Source organism: Zootoca vivipara, chromosome 14 (genome assembly GCF_963506605.1).
Source record: "Zootoca vivipara chromosome 14, rZooViv1.1, whole genome shotgun sequence".
Lineage (NCBI taxonomy): Eukaryota > Metazoa > Chordata > Lepidosauria > Squamata > Lacertidae > Zootoca > Zootoca vivipara.
This window is the reverse complement of record NC_083289.1, coordinates 52106284-52122007: the sequence shown is the minus strand read 5'-3', so window position 1 is coordinate 52122007 and position 15724 is coordinate 52106284. Positions and strand designations below refer to the sequence as shown.

At 47.0% G+C, this 15724-nt stretch overlaps 1 protein-coding gene across 4 annotated transcripts in view; it reads right to left on the bottom strand.

Moving 5' to 3' along the window:
• Positions 1-15724, bottom strand: part of SDK1 (sidekick cell adhesion molecule 1) — a 584684-nt gene that overhangs the window by 186661 nt on the left and 382299 nt on the right. For all 4 annotated transcript variants that reach the window (XM_035130977.2, XM_035130978.2, XM_035130979.2 and 1 more), the window contains exon 14: positions 7996-8132. In XM_035130977.2, the coding sequence (XP_034986868.2) occupies positions 7996-8132 (137 nt within the window). The remainder of the gene's footprint in view (positions 1-7995; positions 8133-15724) is intronic.

Below are 15724 nucleotides of genomic sequence, written 5' to 3'. Positions count from 1 at the left end.
CTACTTGATATGAAATTCAAGTCCCAAGAAAAAAATGATTTCCCAATAAGATTGCTTGGGGTATATTTGTAGGTCACATCAGGATGTGAAGTGAAATCCACATCGCTGGCTGAAAACAGGGGTCATAGAATGATAGAATTGTAGAGTTGGAAGGCACCATGAGGATCATCTAGTCCAGCCCCAGCAATGCAGAGTTGTTGTTGTTCTGCCCCATGTGGGGTTCAAACCCACAACCTTGATATTAAGAGTCTGACTGAGCTATCCATGTAATCAGGTGTGCCCACCAAGAATCTTCCATGTTTTGCCACCTGAATTAGATGACTGGCCACCTCTGCTTCTTCCTTTGGTTGCCTTAGAGTGTTGCAAGAGTTTGTCCAAAGTTGGCTTGCATAGGAACTCCAAGGGTTCTTAAAAGCCAACTCAAAGGTCCTCCTCTGGTGCAATGGGCCAATGCATCTGGCTGTGAACCAGAAGTTTGGTGGCTCTAGCCCATTCAAAGATGGCTCTGGGCGGGATTCCTGCATTGCAGGGGGTTGGACTAGATGACCCTCTAGGTCCCTTCCAATTCTACAATCCTATGATTCAAAGGAGAGGGGGGGGCTTTTAAAATCCCTCCCCAGAAAGCCTAAGTTAAATATCTAGGCCAGAGAAGGGTCCCCATTCCCACTCTTTTTTTCGAAATCAGTAGTGTGTGCAGATGTCTCTTGGAATGACTTCCAGTCTCAGAGGGCACTGCTCTGGAAACCCTGATGGGCTCTAAAGCATGACAGGGCAACAGAGAGAGGGGGAGGAAATTCTCCTTCCTCATTATTTCTCTCCTTGGTGCTGCTGCTACCACTCAAAATGGACTGAATGGCGATGGTGCTCTGGAGAGCCCATAGGATGATCTGGGGGGTGGGGTGGGGAGGCCTTTCAAACAATCACCACCCCCCACTCAAAATCCTTCAAGGCCAGAGGGTGCTGCTTGTTATACTCCTGAAATTTGGAAGACTCACTCCCATCACACATACCCCATCGCAGAAACCAAACAAAGGCTATGAAATAAGGGAATGGCACTTTAAGGGCATAGGCAGAAGGCTGGGGCCAAGAGCAGGACCTATCTGGTCAGCCTTGGAAGGCTTTTGCACTTTGCTGAAGCAAAAGCTCCCTTTCAGTGTTGGACTTTAACTTTTCATCCATCCAGCCAGCCATTCATAATTTTGTTTGTATGCTGCTTTTCCAGAAAAAGAATCATGTTCACAGCATCTTACAAGAAAGAAAACTTGAAAATATCTCAAAATCACATGATTGTCACAATTAAAATTGACACAAGAACAATTTCATGATACCATAATTAAAAACAAAATAGCAAAATATATCAATATTTTAAAACATTTCAGTGCTATAAATATCGCAAAATTACATTAACAACTTCCCACCTTCTGACAAGATAACAAGGCAGCCTGACAGTTTCAACCTTGTGCGAGAAACCCCCTTCCTATGATGTTGCTCACGGTCTCTCTCTTGCAACAGCTTCTTATAAGGCTACCAAGGGCAGGGCTTGGGGTAGCTGGCAACACCCCTCCTATGATGTTCCTTTGACCAGCTTTTGCCAAGTGCACTGTTCAAGGTCTGAACAGACCCTACCCCACCCCCATGAGAGCTTAGAGCCTGGCCATGACCACAGTCAGACAAAGGAGAAGGGCAGGGAGGGAGGCTTCCTTTTGGAAACAGCATGGGTTGTTCAAGAAATCCACTTTTTCAGAGTCAAATCAGCTTATTCCTGGATCTATTTGGGGAAGGGGGGAATTGATAACAGGAAAAGAATAGGAACAGTCAAAATCCTGCAGCTGAAGAAGAATAGCTGGAAAGTGAGTATTAGCAATAAACAAGGATGGCCAGCCTGCACAGATCAACCTTTCTGGACCATTCAGCTTTTATTGCCTTGTTGCGGGTGAAGCAGTAACAACAAGCAATTGAAACTGAAGAAGAGGCAAAAATGCCAACAGAGCGAGGCATATAAAATGTTGATGGCAGCAATTTCTGGCCCTGGTCTTTGGCCATGACTCCTGGCTTGTTCTGTGGTCCTACTGCCTTGGTTAATCTTCTCTTCTGAAGGCTCACAGCTGACTCTGGACTCCTGGCTCCAAACTGCTGCCCATCGCCCAGCCCTGACAGTCTCCCTAATACTATGTTTACCTTTTGCTTAGGGCTCATCCACACTTCCACATGTCCTGTGTCTAGAAAGCACTGGTCCAAGCGATTGACCCCTTGACCTACACTTTCTAGCCATGGGTCCGAGTGGTTTCCCCTCTGCTCCACACTCCTTTCCCAGGGAACGCTCACTCCTTAGTGTTAAATCAGAGCAGACGTCAATCCAGAGAAAACCCGAATTGCCGTTTTCTCCGACGGAATGCTAAAGAGCAGTTTTCCCTGGGGGGTGGCAGCAGGACAAGAAGAAGTGCGGACAAGCTCTTGGCTGAATGGCACTGAAGGAAAAGCGCTGTGTCAGGTCAAGTCGTCCAGGCAGCAAGCGATTAGTCCTCCGAGATTTGGACTTGCTAAACTACCTTCTTCGGCAACAAATAGCAAACGTTATGAAATCTCAGGCTACCTGCACATCTAGGGCAATGGGCGCTATTGGTCTTATTAAAGCATTCTGTTCTCAACAGAACCAGTGAACAAACTGAGGACACAGCAAGGTAACAGGCACACATTATAAAAACAAGTTCCTGTTAGGCTTCTTGATGAAAACCCCTCACAGTATTAAAACTTTACAGCATCGTGTCTGTAATACACCCTTAGCAACTGGGAAAAAGTCATGCAGAGGCTCCCATAAACTGGGATTAGGATGCATAGCACATATTGCACCACTGCTGACTGTTAAACAGCTACAAATATAAGCAAATGAGCTTGGGGGAAGCATATGTAAAAACTAGTGGCAGTTAAAATATATTAAAAGGCACCTGTACCACCAAAAGAACAAGCAGAAGCACTGAAAGCAATTTGTGACTGAAAAGATAAAGGAACTTCCGGATGCAGCGACAAAAGTGACGGTGTGTGTAATACCGTGTTTCCCCTATTTTAAGACGTAGTCATTTTATAAGACGTAGCAGGATTTTTACACTTTTGCGGAATTAAGCCATACCCCGAAAATAAGCCATACCCCGAGCCAGCAGAACCCAGCATGCTGGCCGCGGCAGGAAAAGGAGGGCTGCTGGGTTGGTGCCCGGAACTGGCTACTGCTGCTGCTGCTGCAGCGCCGCTTAGAATGAGACCGCCGAGCGCCCCAGCAGCGGGACCGACAAAGTGCCCAGCAACACAGCACGGAGCGCCCCAAGCGCCCCAAGCCACAACAGCAGGAGGAGGAGGTTTCAAAGGGCTATAGAGCACCGCTGGGTCCCGGAGACTCAGGGCGTTCCGCGCGCCGCCTCCTCTTTCTGCCGCGGCTCGGCACCTGGAACTGGTTGCTGCTGTTGCTGCTGCTGAAGCGCCGTGCAGCTCTCTATCCGTCCTCGCCCTCAACTGCTAATTTCTCCCTCACACACGGGCGGGGGGGGGAGAAACAGGAGGAGGCACAAGCACCGCGCGCTCGGCCCTCTTTCGGTGCTCGCGCTCGCCGAGCTGTTGACCTGAAGCACAGAGGAGGCATGCACACGCACGCAAGAAAGGATGGGTGGGGGGAGGAGGAGAGCGGTGTTTGTGACACGCTCGCGAAAGAATGGCTGAGCAGCCGTGCGCACGGAACGGTGTCTCTCCCTCTGTGTGTGTGTGAGAGAGAGAGAAAAGGCGGGGAGCGAGGAAAGGAGACAACTGGGGCGGGGAAGAGGAGGAGGAGGCTTTCCGCAAGGCGGAGGACTGAGAGACGCTACCAAACAGGAAGCGCTGCCACCAAGCCAGGAGCCGCTCCGCGCTTCCCTCGGCAAAAAAGGCGCGACCTGCAGCTGTCACAAAAGCCTCCCCGAGCCCAGCTGACTGGCGGCTGTCAGAGCGCAGACAAGGAAAAGCCTGGCGAACCGCTGACAAGCGGGTTCAAGCCGCTTGTCAATGGACTCAACAAAGGAGGGGGAGGGAGTGGAAGCCTCCGCACACAACAGCACCCCTCCAAAGGCGCCACAAGCCAGCCCTAAAACTGGACACGTGGCCTGAGGCGCGCGAAAATGGCACCCTGCCGCCCAAATACCGGTAGCTGGCGGCGGTTAGAGCGCTCCCGCTCAGAGCGCTAGCCTAGAGCACGGAAAACATGGCAAAAGCTTAAAATTAGCCCGGCCACTAAAGCGCTCTCGCTCCCAGCGCAAGCAAACGGAGCGTTCTGGACTGCTCCCCCTTCAAGCAGCTAAAAAGCCGCTCGACGAAGCCTATGCAACCGAAAAAATTACCCCCCCCAAGCCGCACCCCCCAGCAGGGAACACGCAGTGAAGGTATGGCTCTAGGAGGATGAGGGGGTGGGAGTGGGGGTGGGGAAGGGTTAGGGTGGGACAGGGCGGGGATAAGAAGGGATTAGGAAATCAAGGAAACACAAGGGAAACAACGATCCAGCAAGCCTCCTCCGGCTCCCAGAGGCTCGGGGCGCTCCGCGCGCGCTGCTGGGCGACAACCCGGCAAGCCGCCTCCTTGTGTTGTAAGAAGACTAGACTCAGCAGCAGAATAGAAATAAATGCAAAACTGCTTGCACACACCAAATATTTTCCTTATTTTGTGTATCACTTTGCATCTTACTTAAGACACCCACCGAAAATAAGCCACCCTGTGGTTTTTTTGAGGAAAAAAGTTATAAGACGGTGTCTTAAAAAAGGGGAAACACGGTAGCAAGTATAGCTCCACACAAAGACACTGGCATAAAACCGACACAAAGCCAGGGGCCAGGAAATCCACACCAGCAAACAAAAGATGAAAGCATTAACCCCACTCTTGGGTTGCATGCTGCCAAACATGCTCTTCTTTTACACATGCACACACAGACAGTTTCCGAAGTGTTATAGCACTTCATGGGTGATTGAAGACACATGAGAAAGGAAGTGCTTACATATTCCTATCACCAGTCGGGCTGCTAATAGCAGGAAAAGTTTAATATTTAAATGCAATGAGGAAAATGCAGAATGGCAGCTAGAAACTAGGGGTCTGTATATGAGGAACACAAACACCAAAGAATGCAGGGCCTTGGTTTCTCCTTGGAACAGCTACATGTACAACAGACTATTGGATGTTTTTCCTACTTCCTTTGACTAGTAGAATTAAGCAGTTCCCCCCCCCCCCTTCAAATGCTAAGAATCATTTCACACACTCCACAGAATGAGACACAGGCTGGATCTAGACACATCAAACAAAGTCCTTAAGAAAAATGCATTGTAACCTTTATATTGAGAAATCAGGTAGGCAAAAATGGAACCCCACAGTGCCATCCTGTGTCACAGTGTTATATCGCATATAAAACACGTATAACATGCTTTTTCTTTACCAATCTAGCTAAGCTCACAGAGATGATGAAGTTATGGGCTTTTCCACTTCAGGCTTTAGGGTGTTGCGGTTTTTTATGCTTATGTTTAAAAAAATCTAGGTGTATAGAAAACTACTATGTCAATGAGAAAGGCTTAGGATAAACTGATGTGCTAGTTCACTAGATGAAAGAGGTTTTTTTTAATAAAAATATAGAATGGGGGAGCATGCAAAAATATGGCACCCCTCACTTGCAGTTTGAAGTGGCAAAATCCAGAGTTCTACCACCTCTATCTACCAATTGTATTGAATAGCCATCCATGGACAGTCATTTTGCAGACTTACTTGGGCTGTTTGTTTGCACCCTCTTTCCTCATGTCCCAGATGGGATGCCTATATTCCATGTGAATCACAGACTCTCGCAAAGGCTAAAATGCAGCAGGAGGCGGCAGGTTTTGAAACGATTGTGAGGATGAAGCCTGCAGGGCAAATACTGCAGCTGACTCAGCCTGTTGATCCCCGATTTTAGGATGAGGATGCTTGCCTCTCTCCTAGGATGGCATTCATGAAGGCTGGAAGTTAAGCAAAGTTTCCCACACTGCAGACCGTATCATTATTAATCCATCCCAATGTTCAGAGGATTAGAATGGTCCTGTGTGCCCCCTCTGTTTGTAGTTTTGAGAGCATCAGTTTCCCTGTACAGCTAGCCAGTGACCATTGCTGTGGTGCAAAGTCTTGCACGGTCAACAACCCACTGATTTTTACAGTAACTATGAAATACAACACAGCGAATCATCCCTTCCTTTGCAGATGATGAACACAAACCAAGACACAACAACTTGCCTAGGGTTGCCACAGGAGTCCACGACCAACCAGGATTGAAATCCAAACACCTGGCATTCCTTTCCATTACCCCTCCCCCAAAGCATTGCTGGCAGGAATGGCTCTCTACTTCCCTAGGCTGTGTCTCCTTTTTGTTTCTGTGCTTCCAGACAAAAAGCTTTGTGAAATATATGCACAGAGAACTAGCCTGTGGTAGATTACAATGCCATCAGCTAAAATCAACGGATTTGTCTGACAGCGTGTGAGAGTTCAGAAAATCCCTTCGTACCCTTCAGGATTATCAAAGCAATTTCTGTAGGATGTTATCAGATCTCGACTGAGCTTCTTACAGATTTTTAGAGGTGAATTACTATATTTTCCAGTTGACAGTATCATCCCTATTTCCGGGACAGTCTCCTGCAAAGCCTGATATTCTGGATTACATCTGAAGGCTACTCAAAACTGCATGCTGAAGCCCATCTTTCTAGCCCCTGAATATTTTGGTTGCATTTATATTCCAAAGTGTGCGGCCAGATAAACAACAGAGTGATTAAAGTACACGGTAGGGCCCTTGGCTAAAATAGATACTCGGCAGCAGGCCAGATGTAGCTCACCCCCCCCAAAAAAATCTAACATTCATGTAAATAAACATGAGGCCTTTCCATTTACTTTGAAGCCCTACAGACATGGATAAAGTATGTATCCACTGATGTATGTGTGTGGCTGCATGCACACACACACTCCACTCTTCCTCGACTGAATCTGCCTCCTTCATTTCTCCATCTCAGTCACCTTGATTTGGCAGGGAGAGAGAGAAGCAAAAGCTGCATCAGAAATAAGGGTGGTATGATTGGTGTGTGAGGGGGGGAGGGAGATCAAATGAGCAGAGGAGGAGGCAGGGAGGTTCAAAGGTATGAATAAAGGCTGCCTCCTTCAAACCTGAATCTCCCAACCTGTTGTTGAATCAGGGACATGGCAGCCACAGTTTCTCTGCTCTAACCCCTGCCCCACCTCCCTTTCCTGCTCCCGGGAACAGGACTCTGGGGCAGGAAATTAGAGGGAGAAGTCCTCACTCCCTCATCTCTTGGTTGTCGGCAGCAGACTTCATGCCTCCGCAGCATGAGCTGGACCCAAGGAGAAGCCTTACCAGTGGTGGTGAGAAGGTGTGTTACTCAAGAGAGGAGACAAGATGGGGACAGGAAAGAAAAGGCTCTTAGTGGAAGATCCATGGAGAGTGAAGAAGGGCAGGTGGCTCAGTGCTTAGGACCTTCCACTGGACTCTGGGACTATGGGAGCCCTGATAAGAAAATGCCAGCTCAATTATATTATACGAGAGTGACTGCCATGACAACACGCCTAAGCCGAGCATCAGGATTACACCGGGGCTACATAATTGCACTCCTGAGCAGTGAACATCCAGGCAGTCGCCCTGGCTTCTTAAGTCAAAGATAATGCCATGTGCAACAGGTCTGAAGAGCAGCAGTGACCGGGGTCAGACGGACGGGGACTCCCAATTAGAGTCCCCAATGGGGCAGAACATTTGCCAGGGGAAATGGTTGTTCTTTTAGAATAAAATTTCTTATTTAAAATTTATTAAGAATCCGCATGCACATTTGCAAGAGAAGAAACAGATACCCAGGCTTTGCATGATTTCTCAAGCCTAGCCAAGAGATACTTGGGAGGGGAAGGGAGGAAAACAACAACTCCAAATAAAATGTATTCACATAAATGGATGAAAATCAGTTTTTCCGCACTTACTGTTCTCAGACAGCTCAACGATGTAGTGCAGGACGGGGCTGTTTCCATTGAAGGGACGCACCCAGGAGAGGACCACGCTGCGGCTGAAGGAAGAGTTCAAGGTGGCCAGGAGGTTCTGCGGTGGGTGAGGCAATTCTCTGTGGAAAGCAGGGTGGGGAGACAAGGAGGAGGAGGAGGAGGAGAGGGCGCCGGAAATTAAAACAAAAAGCAAAGAAGGAAGAGGTCCACCTATCACTCTGTAGGTCACAGACACATGTTTAAGACATGTGCACAAATGGATCAGCTTAATGTAAAAGGGAAATAATAATAATAATAATAATAATAATAATAATAATAATCAGAGCAATGCTGAGTTTTTGTGTGGTTTCTCAGTGGTGATTTATGTGGAAATTCCTAAGGTTGACACTTAAATAGCTAATGGCTCTGTTACTTAACATGGGAAAAAAGCCAGTTTTCAAATTTGTTTTTTTAATTGAGACAACTTGGCCCATAAATTCTTTTTACAGCGAGTTCTTAGTAATGGAATAGCTGTAAAACATATGAATAGGAAACCAACGCCTGAGGAGAAAGGGGGGAGGAGAGATGATTTAAAGTGGAATTTTTCATACTCGGGCGAGCAGAAGACACTGCCCCCATCCACAAAGAGCCCCCAGTCAAAATTATTGTACATACTCTTAGGTTGCTACCATTTAAGATTCATGTTGCAGCCTCAGCCTGGTAGATCCCTAACAAAATAGGGGTGTTGTTCTTTTCTAAACCACCCAAGTGAAAAATGCCTGCAAAACGCTTGGGAATGCTAAATGGAATGCTTAAAATCTAAAGTAAAATAAACAAAACATAGGATATAGTAAAGCACACAATATCTAAAAAAGACACACAAATTATGAAAAATAGACACCCATAAATATGTGGAAGTAGATGGGTAAGGAATATTGCTTATGGCTTCAAAGCATTGGGAAAACTTGCTGTGAGTTACAGCCAGCCAAGACTGTACCAGACAAGTCCCAGTGCCTGAAGCAGAATAGGGGAAGCTGCCTTAGCTGTCAGTGCATTTGACCATTATAGTTCAGTATTGTCTACACTGATGGGCAGCAGCTGTTCAGGATTTTAGAGAGAAGCCTGTTTCTACCCTACCTGGTATACCAGGAATTGAACCAAGGGACCTTCTGCATGCAAAGTATGTGCTCCACCCCCGATCTATGGCCCCCACTGCAAAACTGAGAAAGGATCCTTTTACCAAATCAGACTATTGGTTCATTTATCATAGTGTGGTCTACACTGGCTGGCAGCTCCTACCCAGGGATCTTGCCCAGCCACTAGGTACCTGGAGATGTCAGCATTGGGATTTGCTTGCAAAAACATGTATCCTACCTAACCTCCCCCCTCCCTCCTCAGATTGCAATAAAAATATTATATCTTCTTTATTGCCTTTTCATCCAAAGGTGGCATACAAGGGTCCTCTCTCTGTCCTCATTTAATCCTCACACAACAACCCTGTGAGGTATGCTAGACTAAGAGGCAGTGAGAGGCCCAGGGTCACAACCAGTGAGCTTCATGGTCAAGTGGAGATTTGAACCCTGGTCTCTCAGATCCCAGTCTGATGCTGTAACCGCTGCACTACACTGTCCCTCTCCCAATAATAAATCAAAAGATTGTCCATTTGCTAGCCATTAATGGCAGACCAGCACCCGTCACCTGAAGTGGCCCACTCTTCCCAGTCACATGGTGGGGCTTGTCTTGGCCTACATCATGAATTTAAGTGAGACAGGTATCAGGTGCCATCAGCGGGCAATGATCCCACCGTTCAGGTATATATCAACAGATAGATAGACAGATAATTGGGGTGCGGGGTGTTGAGGGGGGAAGTTTGCATTCTCTGCCTCAGCTGTTTGAATGTCTTGTGTGAGACTTACTCATAGCTAAAAAGGCCCGAGTCTTTTGCTTCTTGGCATTTCCCAGCAAAGTGAAGCCCAACTCTCTTGCGTGGGAAAAGCAGCCATCCTAGCAATCTGTCATGGACTGCTCAGTGGAAGTTCTCTCTCAATATCAATTATTGCTGACCCTGGCTGGTCAGACCAAAAAGCAGTAATTGTACTTGACATTCTTTAATTAAAAAATGTACTCATTTCTTTTCATAATTTATTAAGCTGCTGCACACTGAGCACCGTCTCAAACCACAACGAGTCCACATTCATAAACAAGTGCAATTTCAGCCCAGGGATGTGGCTTTAAATCAGAGCTGCAAAAAGCATGCCCTGAATTTTAGATTCCTTCCTGTGGTTGAAGCGAAGAGAGGAGAAATGAATTTAATTTTGCATTAACTTTGAACCGTGGCCCATAGTTTATGTAGCCCACGCCATAGCTCGAACTGAAAAACAAAATTATGCTTGAGCTAACATAAGGCCGTAAGAGCTCCATCAGGCCAAAGACCCATTTTGGCATCTGCTTTTACAGTGGTCAGCCTGCAACCAGGACCTGAGCATAACAGCCCTCTCCCCCACCTGCCATCCTCAAGAACTGGCCTCCAAAGACCTTCCGCCTCCAGCCATGGAGGGAGAACATAGCCCTTGTGGCTAGCAGCCATGGATGGGCTTGTCCTCCATTAAAAGATGCTGGAAGTTGACAACAGAAAGGGCTTTTTCTCAAACTCCAAGCCACGACGGCAGCTTTTCTGCACCATCAAGCAAAAGGAAGGCATTCTCACATCAGTGGAGGCCAAGTGTCTGCAGCAAGAGGTTTGCTCTATCCATGGAAGCTTCCCATGTGATTTTTCTCTCTGGCCATACAGGGCTCTAAATTGTGGAGGGAGCCTCCATCTGTTAGCAAGCCCCTTGGTGCAAATGTTGCCTCTTTGACCCCTGCAGCACATGGAGGGCAATGGAGGGGGTGGAGCTAGGTAGGACAAAACTCCTCACACTTTTGAGTCCTAATCGGTGCCCCCAGGAATGCAGGAGATCAGGGGAGCTGACTTGGGCCCCAGGTTATGGGTGCCCAGTGTGTGTGACTTTATGATGTCACATTGTGATGTGACGTGATGACATCACACGTACCCTGGTCTCAGAACCTGACTTCCGGTAGCACCAGGTTCCGACACCTCACAGAACCTTGAAAGTTGTGTTGGGGGCCCTGTGATACGGGTACTGAGCACCCACAACATTTTTGGTGGGTGATTGGGCACCCAGAGCCCCCTATAGTTGGTGCCCCTGCAGGAGATTGAAGTGCTCCTTGCAAGCAAGGTTCCACTGCATAGAACCTTTTCTACTTGCTGCAGAGGAGACCCAATGTAAGACTGACATACTGTTTGAAACTGATCATGTTACTGAGATCTGTCACGTCCCAATTAAAGCCAGCCATTCTGTAGTGCTGGCAGGATTCTGCAGGAAAGCAGTAAAACTGATCAAAACAGGAACGTATGGTATCTTGGAGTGTGGTTATTTTTTTTATATAAAAAATGTTACAATGTTTTTTTCCCCATATGTAACTAACTCTGGGAACCTACAGTGAAGGGAAGGTTAATTAATAATTGTAAAAACAATATTTTTTGCTTTAACTATTTATTTTGTGCTTTTCATCTTGTGAACTGCCCCAAGATCTTTGGGAAAAGGGCGGTATATAAATTTAAATAATAACTATATAAATTGATAAATAAATAAATGGTACCTAACTATGCAGAGCAAAAGATGGCGTTGTGAATTCAAAGCGTAAGATCACAGAATCATACAGTTGCAGATTGGGAAGGGGCCATGGGGGGGGGTCATATACTCCAAACCCTTGCAATTTAGGAATCTTTTGCCCAGTGTGGGGCCTGAAACCATGGCCCCAGAGATAAAGATTCACAGGCTCTACCAACTGAACTATCCCAGCTATAAATAGTGTTTACAGAAGTAGCAGGTGGTTACAGAAGCATGATGTACGAACATGCCAGTCACTGCATATGTGTTTATTGCACATGTATTTATTGGCTAGGTCTGTTTCCCTGTCACTTTAAAGATATCCATTCAAAGCTACTCTACAGTTACCAGCCCTGGCTGCTCTCATTTTGCTCAAGTAAACAGTTGATACAGAAGGGAATCCTTTCCGCCTGTTTCAAATTCTAGCCTTTAGTGGAAATTTAAAAAGGCTCCTTGATATCTGAAACGCTGAACATCTATCTTGTCTATGCTCATCAAGAAAACAGGCTTGATCTCCATTTGGTGAAACTCTGTAAAAGCTAATATTCCTGTTAGGTTACTTCAAGTTTAAATGCAAGTTCTTGTTGAGGATTTGATTTGAGCAGATTGTCTTGCAAGACTCCCTGCAAATTTTAATATTGATATTTTGCAGCATCGATCAATTTGAAGTTCTTGAACTGTGGAATTTGAAACCCTCTCCATTAGTACACTGTGTGCTCATTAGAGCTGATATATTGGAGCAAACTCATTTTGTCTCCTGTACCAGGTGGACAGTACAGGCAGTCACCCTGAGTCCACACTAGCAAGGGCAAACTATAACAGGTCTTTGGGGCTAAGCAGCCCTCTGTACTAACTTGTTAAGGCCATAAAATATAAGAGCAATGAACTGTTGCCTTCTGAACTCAGCAACTGCCAGCACATGATGATGCTTATATACAGAAGTCCCTGGAGGCAGAGGAAATGAGCATGCAAGAAACATCTCTCGCCAGAAAGGATCGTTTACAACTGAAGAGCACCTCTCGAGCGAGGAAACATATTGGTCTCTCAGTTGTACACAAAAGTGGAGGTTAACCATTATTAATCTCTCTTGAACAAATGCGTCCATGTCACATATAGGAGAACACTAATATTAAGAGCAAGGAGGGTGAGAAATAAGGAGGGTGAGAAATTAGTTACCACCACCATTGTGAACAGTTCTGTCCATCTTTCATTGGGAAGAAATTAAAAACTCCTTGCTCTAAACATCCATGGAATTATTGCATACTAACTGGGCGTCAGAGTGGGATTGCTGGGAATCAATATTGGGCTATTTCTGTGTCAGAACAATTTATTTATTTCACAATCTTTATATACCGATTGATTGTAGTAAAACCTCAAAGCTGCTCTCTCTCGCTCTCTCTCGCTCTCTCTCCCTCCCTCCCTCCCCCCCCTCTCCCTCTCTCTCTTTCTCACACACACACACACCCCAAGAAGGAAACCAGCTGGGAAATTGGATTGGGCTCCTGAAACTGGTAGTCAGGTCCTTGTGCTGGGTCTTTCACAGAAGCTGTCCCCAAACTTAGACTCACTATAGGAATTGAGTGCTTCCCATGCTACCATGCATGGTATTTGGGAGGCCATCAAAAGGCAAAGCAGTGCTCAGCTTCAGACCAGGAGGTGGACCATCAGATCACCTCAGGCTTCAGGCCAAAGTGGGTGGGGCTGGAGATGAGACTCATAAGGCCTGTTCACCTCCAGTCTTTGTTGTAGATTCAGGATAGAGAGAACATCAGAACATCAGAAGAGCCTTTTGGATCAGATCAATGACCCATCTAGTCCAGCAACTTCTTCTCACAGTAGCCAACCAGATTCCTCTGGGAAATCTGCAAACAGGACCCGAGCACAAGAGCACTCTCTTCTCCTATATTTTTCAGCCCCTGACATTCGGAAGAATTGCTGCTTCCAATTGTGGAGACAGAGTACAGCTCTCCTGGCCAGCAGCCATCAGTAGTCTTATCCTCACCCATGAATTTGTCTAATCCTATTTTAAAGCCACCCCAATTGGCGGTGATCGCTGCTCCTTTGGGAGTGAGCTCTGCAGTTTAAATCTGTGCTGCATGAAGAAGCCCTATCTTTTATCTGCCCTGAATCTTCCAGCTATCAGTTTCATTGGATGTCTACGAGTTCGTGTATTATGAGAGAAGGAGAAAAACAGCAGAATTCATTTCTGGAATCTGCTGCCACAAAATGTGGTGATGTTCACTAGCTAGGAAAGCTTTAGAAGAGGATTGGACAAATTCATGGACCAATGTTTACCGATCATAGTGATGATGAAACCTCCAGGTTGAAAGGCCTATGCCATTAGAGACCAGTTGCTGAGGAGCAACATCTGGCTTTCATGCCTTGCTTGTGAGCTTTTAGAAGCCATCTAGCTGGCTACTCTAGGAAACAAGAAAGACCATTTGCTTGACCCAGCCCAATCCTTCTTCGTGTCCTTAAACAGTTCCTCATCCTTTTGCAACATGGTGTGAAGAATCACCCAAACACATGTGTGTGCTAAAACCATTTGCAAAATGCACACACACCAGTTTTACTTCAGCACTTGTCTAAACCATCAAAAAGCAGTACCCAAACAACCCTAGAGATGAGTCTGTTAGTGACAGTCTCCTGGGATTCTGGCAAAGTCCCCATTTGCCTTCCTAAATAAACATGAGAGGACTGTTTCACTGCTGTGGTGAGGAAAAAAGGTAAGGTATTCAAAAAAATGATACATGGCAGACACAAATACCCTAATGTTTGAGAAACAGTTTGTGACTGCCAGAGGATGGCTGAAGAAATTTACTCAACAAACACCCACAGAGTATCTTACAAAATTAGCTAAAAGCAAGCTATTTGCTAAGGGAAATAAACTAGGCATGTTTTTGGAAAGATTTCTCAGGGAAAAAAGAGCCCAACGGCAGGTAATTAGAGAGACTGTGACTGAAGAGAGGATTACCAAGAAGGCGAAGGAGATTAAGCAAGCCTCCTTGTCAATTTGAAAAAGAAGAAGAGAAAAAGCTTTCCTTCCTGGTCACAAAAGACTGTCTAAGCCAAATCTGCCATGAAGTTTGACTTGCAGTAAGTGGTTCAGCAGTAGGATGTTTTAAAAGGGACAGGCGCCCTCGGCCCTTCAAGTCTCCTTTGTGCAGAGGCACCAGAGGCCACAGGACCATTTGGCTCAGCCTTGCCTGCACTGACCTGCAACAGTGCCTCTCCTGTGTCACAGGCAGCGGCCCTTCGCAGCCTTATCTGGAGCTGCCAGAAGCTGAACCTGGGACTTGCAGCAGGCAACCCTTTCTCTAGCACAGGAAGCCAGAGGCACAGCAAGCCCAGGTGGTACCCGGTGCGGAATTATTATTTTTTCTCACCCCCTCTCCCCCCACACACATTGACAGCTCGGGTTAGGCTTGGGAGTCGCAGGCAGGCGCCAAATGTCACCCCTCAGCGATGAAATCTGGGGTGGTCCGCCCCCCTTCCTACTCCTCTGCGCCCCCCACCCACGCAAATCCCAAGTACCCCGAGCTGTCATGGGAAGGGCTCCCATCCGTCCCCCTCCCTCCCTCCCTGGCTCACTGTAAAGCGGCAAAGCGGGAGCCAGGGAGGGAGGGAGGCTGGGAGGGGGGGCCCCGGCTCGCCGTAAGCAGCTCCTGCCGGTGGCGGAGGAATCCCACCACTTTCCTATAGTGCTCCAGTGGCACCAGTAGTAAATCGCTATGTACAGAGCATGTGCGGTGTCGCTACGCGCAGCACATGTGTGCGACACCGCGCATGAGTTGTACGTAGCAGTTTGCCGCTGGCACCGCCTGAGTGCTGTTCGGATGGCGCTGGGATCCTCTGCTCGCGGCTGCAGCCACAAACGGAGGATCCTCCACATGCGGCTGCTGTGGCGTGATGGCTGTTCATGCTGCGTCCTTGTCAACCCCCCAGAAATGGCACCCGGGGCGCACCGCCCCCGCCCCTCCCTCGCGATGCCACTGCAGGAAGCAGCTTTATATGGAATGTTATCTATTTCATAAAATGTATATACCATTTGATTGTAA